Source organism: Gavialis gangeticus, unplaced genomic scaffold, assembly GCF_001723915.1.
Source record: "Gavialis gangeticus isolate Ggan-Ray unplaced genomic scaffold, GavGan_comp1, whole genome shotgun sequence".
Taxonomy (NCBI): Eukaryota; Metazoa; Chordata; order Crocodylia; family Gavialidae; genus Gavialis; species Gavialis gangeticus.
The window spans coordinates 100,691,674-100,699,795 of record NW_017729022.1 but is presented as its reverse complement, the minus strand read 5'-3'; the positions used below and the strand labels follow the sequence as shown (position 1 = coordinate 100,699,795).

At 37.7% G+C, this 8,122-nt stretch overlaps 1 protein-coding gene across 3 annotated transcripts in view; it reads left to right on the top strand.

Moving 5' to 3' along the window:
• The window catches only part of ARFGAP3 (ADP ribosylation factor GTPase activating protein 3), a 92,646-nt gene that overhangs the window by 78,717 nt on the left and 5,807 nt on the right, over nt 1-8,122 (top strand). For all 3 annotated transcript variants that reach the window (XM_019515727.1, XM_019515726.1, XM_019515724.1), the window contains 4 exons: nt 2,384-2,518; nt 3,870-3,993; nt 5,467-5,557; nt 7,142-7,263. In XM_019515727.1, coding sequence (XP_019371272.1) covers nt 2,384-2,518; nt 3,870-3,993; nt 5,467-5,557; nt 7,142-7,263 — 472 coding nt within the window. The remainder of the gene's footprint in view (nt 1-2,383; nt 2,519-3,869; nt 3,994-5,466; nt 5,558-7,141; nt 7,264-8,122) is intronic.

The following is an 8,122-nucleotide window of genomic DNA, read 5'->3' as shown; positions in this document are numbered from 1 at the left end:
TGTGTGTGTGTGTGTGTGTGTGTGTGTGTGTGTGTGTGTGTGTGTGTGTGTGTTTCCCATTTGTTCAGGTTAGAGTCTGATGTCAAGTCTGTTTTATATGTTGTTTTTGTAAAGGCAGTCAACCTTATGTAGTGGATGGAAAAATTTAACTTGTCACAGCTTGCATCTGTATGTTACTCATCATGTTGATTAATTGTCTCCACTTACTAAAACTCTTAATGTATATGACATAACTAATGAACTTAAAAATAAAGGCATTGAATTAAGATCTAATGCTAGATTTATTTCAGTCAATGTCAGTATTCTAACCATAAACACACATTATGAAAAATGGAGAACTTAAATATTTTTAGATATATCAGGCTTTTAACCTGATAAGCCTTTTTTTTTACTAACTTCTAAATGATTTTTAAAAATTGAAATGTGTAGCATCTAAAACACCAGTTAAATGAAAAATGTCAGATTCAGCCCAAAGAAGTCTGATTTGGGTCAGAGGCACATATATCTAACAATATGATAAATATTACTGTTAATATAGTGAGAAGAAAGAATAAATTCTAAGGTCTTTGTTACTATGAAACTGGTTTACAGATTGAGTGATATGAGCACATGGTGCTTTTATAAACAGCAGGTACTGGATTACTGCCAAAGCAGCAGGAAAAAACAGACTTAAAAATTGTACCTAGTTACTTGCATTTTGTCTGATTTAAATACACAAAGATTTTAATGGTACTACTTGGTAATGTCTTCACTAGTGGTAGAAATACAGACACGGTACTAAATATACTGTGAACAATACTGTAAAAAAATGCACCTTTTGAATGCTTGCCTATTTGCCTCATGAAAAAAACTCTTACTGCTCTGAAATTATTCATTACTCCGCTAGCAGTTGAATTATGTAAGTGGGGTTTTGTGTCTTTTGGTTCAGGTTTTAGAAGATAAAGTGGAAAAGGGGGACTCACTCACTGCCACCATTTTATCACGAACTGGGAATAGGGTGAATCCCAGAGCCTCTGCATGTGAAGCTGAGAACATCTGGGAACAGTGGTGGCAGCAGGCAGGCTCCTCTTTCCAGGGTCTGTTTCCCCGGCATGTGGGGGATCCCTGGGGAACTTGTCTCCCCAGCTGAAGCAGGACAGGAGTGGAGTAGGAGTAGCTCTGGGGCTTCCCCCGTGCATGAGTCAGTGGTATTGATGGCAAAGGGGGTTCCCCCCAACCTTCCTTCCTGCTTCTCCTTCCTGCCCAATGTCTCCTGCCAGCCCAAGGGTTTCAGCCATGTCTCACCCCCATCCCCACGTGGAAGCAAGAAACAATTGAAAGTCAGTGCAAGCACCAAATAGCTTGAGACTTTTCATTACGTTTTTGTTACATTTAGAAAATGGGACAAATGTTTATTATTGCTATCTGAACATGTATCTTGCTTTACATGTGTCATTTCCAAATCTGCAACAGGCTCCATTTCCTAGGAGCCCCTGCCTGAAACTCTTTGGTTGGTTTCCACTGAGACCCCAGGAGCAGCGGAGGACCATAACAGTGTGGGGCCAGGGTCTCCATGTAGACTGGCCTGAGCAGCTCTGGCAGGGCATGATGGGCAGGGAGCTGCTCTGGGCCTGGGACTTGTTAAACATGCATTTTACGTGCCAGACAAATCAGACACCAGGGTCACGATAATAGTACTTCAGTCACTGACTGATACCACTAAAACTTCATGCTTCCACTCTGCAAGGAAGTGGGAATCATTTATTGTGGGAACTTCTCTGGATGCATCCTTGATAGAAACATTCAGTATTTGAAAGTGTATGGTTTTTAAGGTGGTAGGTCCCACAACCTGTCCTCCCTGTCCCTGGTTTCTGAAATCCTTAACAACATGGCTTCGATCTGCGAGGGAACTGAGGAAGGAAGTGTGGCCAACTCACCCTTTATGCCCTTTTAGCTGGATTACAAGGGGGCTTGGTGTCTGTTGGTGGCCTTCATGACCACTACTGTTCAAAAACAACACTTTCTGGGATCATGCCTGAGGCACATGTGCATCTACATGTGCATTACATTTTGACCATTTACCACAGAATGTGTAACTCTCTTCTTCTTTTCATCAAAACAGATCGTCATACATGCCTACATTTCAGGAATAATTTTGCAGAATATTTATAGCTGAGTTCTTCCATGAGGAGAAATGCTAATAAAATTTAGGTTAGGTTTCAAAGCACTAGTTGGGAACCCTTGATATAGATGCTTTGCTTAGTTGAATCTAGGGGTGTGTGTCCTTTTTTGTTTTATTTACAGGTTTTAGTAATCCCTAGATAGCTGAAATGCTTTGAGTAAATTAAATAAAGCTGGAATTGGGGCATTTTGTTCAATACTCCTCTTCTGTTTTCTCATCCAGGTACTATGATTCTGCAGAGCTGAGCAGCAGCACTTTTTCTAAGTGGGATGATAATTCAGATTCTTTTTGGAAGAAGGAGAGTAATAGAGATGCTGACATAATACTAACTTCAAAAATTACAGGCTATTCAGACAGGTATACAGAGACTATTTATTCTGACTGTGGTCCCAAGATACTCTCATCTAACTTATGAGAGTACTGATTATTTAAAGGGACTTCTTGTGTGACTAAGACTAGTGGGATTTGACCACATCTTTTACTAGTAATAGTGAGGTTATTCTTACACATGTATCAAGATTTTATGCAACTTTATTATTTAAGCACTGCTTATTTAGAACTAAACAAGGCAAGATGAAATGCTTATTTTTTCCAAAACCATAAGCCAAAGACAATTACATAAAACAAGATGAGCATTGCATTTGGATTATAAGTATTTCAATTATTTTTTAGTTATTCTAACAAAGAGGTGGGCAAAATGCCCTGGCTGCCTGTCATGCAACCCTCAGTGGCTTGCCAAAACTCACTCAGTAAGCAGCCCTCCTCCTGAAATAATTGCCTGCCTCTGTTCTAACATCTTGTCTAGTTTTCTTCTGAAGCCATTTTGCCTTATCCCTTAAATCATACACTGTTTCCTTGCACCCATGATTCATTCATTGAGTATATTAAGGTTTAAAATATCTGTGAGCAACAGATTTATTTTAGAACAGCTTATAATGGGAATATATCTGCAATGGAAAACATGTTTTAAATTTTGTAGTCATGACTTGTACTGTGCCCAGCTTGCTTTTACTTCTCCCTTTAAGTTTTATTTAAACATTAATTTCATACTCCTCTTTCACTGGATGGCATTAGAAAAGAACAGCATGTGATTTGTGTAATTGAAAACTTTATCATAATGTATATGCAGAGAATCAAAGGAACTCGAACAACCATAATTGTCGTTAGCTTACTTTATCTTACTTGTTTTGACATTCTTTTAATGTGTTGTTCTGGTGAGATTTCAGTGTTTATTTGGCAGTAGGGTGTGAAAGAGAGAATTATGAATTCCTCTACTATCACTAAATTAAGTTGGCTATAAACAGACTTGTTTCTCAGTATATACTTTGTAAAGTTTTTTTTAAATATTCATTTTGGGCAAAGCTTAAACTAATATCTGTTTACTGTGTAAATGTTATGGTTAGCCTGGCTTTGTCTTTGAATTCAAGCCCAAATATTTGGGCGAGGTTGTAGTTCAGTAATATATGCACACCTACCCGTAAAATTGTCACCAGAATAGTATGGTTTTGAGACTTTGTCAGTTACAAGAAAAACTGAGACAACTTTTCTTACTTTAATTCGGGTTGATTTAGCTTTTATATTGATCTTTAAATAAGAATATGTCCTTTAGTTATTTTTATAAAAATACTACTTGCCATATAATTACAATGTATATAATGTACCAAATAGAACTTAAAACCTGAGCAAAAAATTTTAAAAACGTTTTTAGGCCTGCATCGCGTCGTAAACCTGAATACGAGTTGCCTTTAAACACAGATGAGGCGCAAAAAAAGTTTGGCAATGTCAAAGCTATTTCATCAGACATGTATTTTGGAAAGCAAGACCATGCAGATGTAAGTACAAATAATTCTACATCCTGTAAACTCTGTATATGCTTAATATTCTGTGATGGTTTTTAAAAAATGGTGTTGCAGTTATACATGCTGGGTACTAAATAGTTAAGTCAAGGAGTGGGGTTATCTTTTGTAAGGTCTTAAACTTATATCTGAATATTCAGTTGATGGTAGTGCTTAAGTTTTAGCTGCTGTATTTCCTTTTTGAATTAGATCTGAAAGTTAGTCTTCAGTAGGATTGAGAATGTGATCTGCTTCATTGCAAGCAAATGTTTTCAAGACATCTTACAAACATCTCACTTATACTGATTATGTACCCATGGTGCTAAAGAATCACTAAAGCATAATCAACCCAGAGTGAACACAGAATATGCCTCATAGCATTCAACCTAATAAAATCTAAGTTTATTAACATGCTAAAGGTATTAATAGTTTATACAGGGAGAGAGAGAAAAAAAACCCACTTAGTTCCATGGTCTTGCCCAATCCCAGAAGTTACTCCACTTCACAGAAAAGTTCCTGAAAGTAGAGGGTGGTTGTCTGTGGGTAACGGGCTGTTTTTCAGTTGAGCTGTTGTTTGACGACATATACCCAACTTCCTTGTTGCCCCCCTTTTTATGCTTTTTCTTTAACTTTACTCTTCTGATGTCTCTGTTTCTGGATACTGTCGATTTAGTTTCCCTGTGATCATCATACTGTTCATATTTTTATCTTGTCAGCATATTCCCTTTTTTCCAAGAAACCCATCACATCTTAATTTGGTCTTTTACTGGTGCCTTAACTTGGACATGCCCTGGACTCCTAATTTGGTCTGTCCACTAACTCCAGAAAGTCCAAGGGCTCTGCGGCCAAGCACTATTCAGTTGGTTCCCTATTATCGACTTTCATTAACATATCTAATCATTTTAGATTCAGCTGGTTAGTGGTCAGGTTCAGTCATTTGAGCTAGTATAGGCTCCCTATGTAAGCAAGCTCAAGACCATTAGCTGATAGTGCAGATAAAAAATGACACAGAAAGTTCACATAATAAGCTATACAAAAAATTTTTAGCAATAGTTAAATATGACTAAATATAAAAGAAAAGTTCAAATAATAGTATTGCACCAAGCAGGTGCAACTAAAGCTAAATATGCTATCCTAACAATACTACTTAAAAATATTAAATGTAATTTCCCCATATTTGTAATATGCAAATGTGCTTAGTGCATCCACACAGTTAGCTAGCCCTATAAACTACCCATTCCACTGTTTTGCTAAAGCCATTTAGAAATCCATAATAGTACTGACTAGAACGTCAATAAAATAGTGCATCACATTGCATTTTTATGAGAGAATGATTGCTCTGGTGGTCTGTTTTAAGCCACTAGATGATGGCTTTCAGCTGTTGCCAGGTATGCCTGGAACTATGAGTTGCAAAGCTGAAAAGCATGTCAGTATGCTGTGGTTAATACTTTCTTTTGCAATTCTTTCTAGTATGAAGCTAGGGCTCGATTAGAGAGACTTTCTGGAAGCTCCTCTATAAGTTCAGCTGACTTGTTTGAAGATCAGAAGAAGCAGCCAACAGGTATAGAATGAAGGCAGTGAGAGAAATTGTACTTTTGTGTTTGACATACTCCCATGTTTTAGAGTCTTGGTTTCCAGTTGCACTGTGTCAGCATTCTAGCTATTTCAGTTTTGCACAGATAAAGTATGTAAGCTCTATTTTGTGCTTAGTATTTATTACGGAAGTCTACTCAGTACAAGTGGTAAATTTCATTTTAAGAATCTAAAGATTCACAATAAAAATGTTCATACTTTTAACTTATAGGGCAGATAATATTATTTGAACTTGATTTCATGACTTCAGAAGAAGCAACACTCAGCAGTTTCCCTTGGAGGGCCATGTAGGACCAACAACATCTAGAAAAGTCTTGTAAGGGACAGATGCCTGAATAAGATATAGATTTGGAGATTCATGCTTTTGACGGAAAGAACATCAACAAATGAGTTAGTTTTAAGTATTCTTTATAGCATTTAAAAATAATTGTCCCAATGCTCTGAGACACAGGAATTATCCACATTATGAACTTAAGACCACCTCTCTGCTCATAGGGGTGAAGTGACTTAACCAAAGCTGCAAAGAAACTCCATGTTGGAACTAGGATAAAAATTTAGGTATCGCTTATCCTTAGTCTACTCCAGTATTATTCTTCTCATACTACTGAACTGGCCCCCTCCTTTATCGCCCAAGGTCACTATCGTGTTCTATAACTAAACTGGTAAGAGAGGTAAGCTTCCTTTTTGTGCTTTTGAAAATCTGATGCTACATCTCACAATACGGTACTGTATTATATTGGATGACTTCAGTTTATTTCTGAATACCCTGATATAAAGGTATTTATATATTTTGTTTCATCAGTCATAGAGGAGTTTTAATCCCAGTGTGATAATCTGCTGACATGCTAGAGAAAGTTCTTGTTTGATTTTTCAGATGCATACTTTTCATAATTTAGTATTTACACAGTGAGTGATAATCCAATCATGAGAAGAAGAAAAATCAATAATCGAATCATGAGATGTTATCCAGACTAACTATAAGATGAGGCTAAGTAAAGATGACATTTTCCACATTTTTTTGTTTTGGAATTCTAGAATTTAGTGCAGAAATGGATGTTACTGTAGATTCATCTATGAATTCTTTTCAGACTTCAAGTAAAAGTCTCATTTTACCCACCACTTGAATGCATTCGACTTTGAGGTGGAATCATTGTTCAAAGCACATAACAACACTATACAGCAGTTTGGCCAGGAAACAAGTAATATTGTATACAGTTGAAGCCCATACAAGTTAACTTATGTTTTTGGACTAATTGGTCAATTTGAAATATGAATATGAATAATTGGTCAGTTTTACAAAATAAGTTCAATAGAAGTATGGATGACTCCACAAGTGAACATTTGAAAACATAAAACAGTATGATGCTGAGTAATTAGAATGGTTTTAGACCTGACATTTTATAACTTTAATTTTTAGGCATTTTCTGAATAAGGCTATTCAAATATTCATGTGTATGACATTCAGTATAGCACAATACATGCTGTACTGTATAAAAAAGGTGCATGTTAGGAAGCACAGTATCACTACAGTGTGTTTTTATTCCCTGTTTAGGAACTTACAATATTACAAATGTTCTGCCTTCAGCTCCTGATATGACTCAGTTTAAACAAGGAGTAAAATCTGTGGCAGGAAGACTTTCTGTTCTTGCTAATGGAGTCATGACATCTATACAGGTTTGTGAAATCAGAGAAGTTGGTTATATAAAAGTGGTAGGGTAGGTACTAGTCTTGCCATGAAGACTTATTCCCAAGATGACTATTAATAGATCCCTTTGGGAAAAATGCTTCTCTTTATATGCTAGAGCTAGTATTTGAAAGCTTTCAGATGTTAAAACTAAGAGTTTTTATGACATTCCAATTCTTCGAGAATAGTAGTTTTTCCTTGTATAGTTAAAGATCCATATTTTGTTTCTTGCTACTATTAAGTGTACATTCTCTGAAACAAGTTGTTTTTTCTTACTGTTGTTGGTAGGTGTTATAAGGCTTTGGCTCCTTTCTGGTGGATGCTTTGTTCCCTAGCGACATCAGGGTGAGACCGGGCTCTGGTGCCACCTAGATGATTCGAGCGCTGCTCCTACTTGCCTGCCATGTCTTTGATGTTGGTTGGTGGGGAGGCAGTTCCCTGTTGGTGGCCCCAAAGGGGTCTTGACCCTAGTCTTTTCTTCGTGGGGCTCCAAACCTCTCCTTTACCCCATCCTTACCACATCCACAGCCTAGGAAAACACTGCTCCCTGTCATCTTCCCTGGGATGATCTCACTTCATCCATGTTACCCGCCTTAATCTGGGTCGGGTCTTTCTGGCCGTCAGTCCCTCCTGAGTCGATCCCTTGTCTTCAGACCAGCTTACAGCCAAATAAACCTGCCCCGGCCTGGGCTAACTGTAACTTAAGACAACTTTAACTGAAAAGGTATTCAGCATCTGCTGACGGGCACCTGGGATTCTGTTTCCCAGGGCCCACCTGGCCCCCTGGAGTGGGGGAGGGAATTTGTCCATCTCTTCCCTCCTAGCAGGTGTGGGGGTAGGCCACCTCCC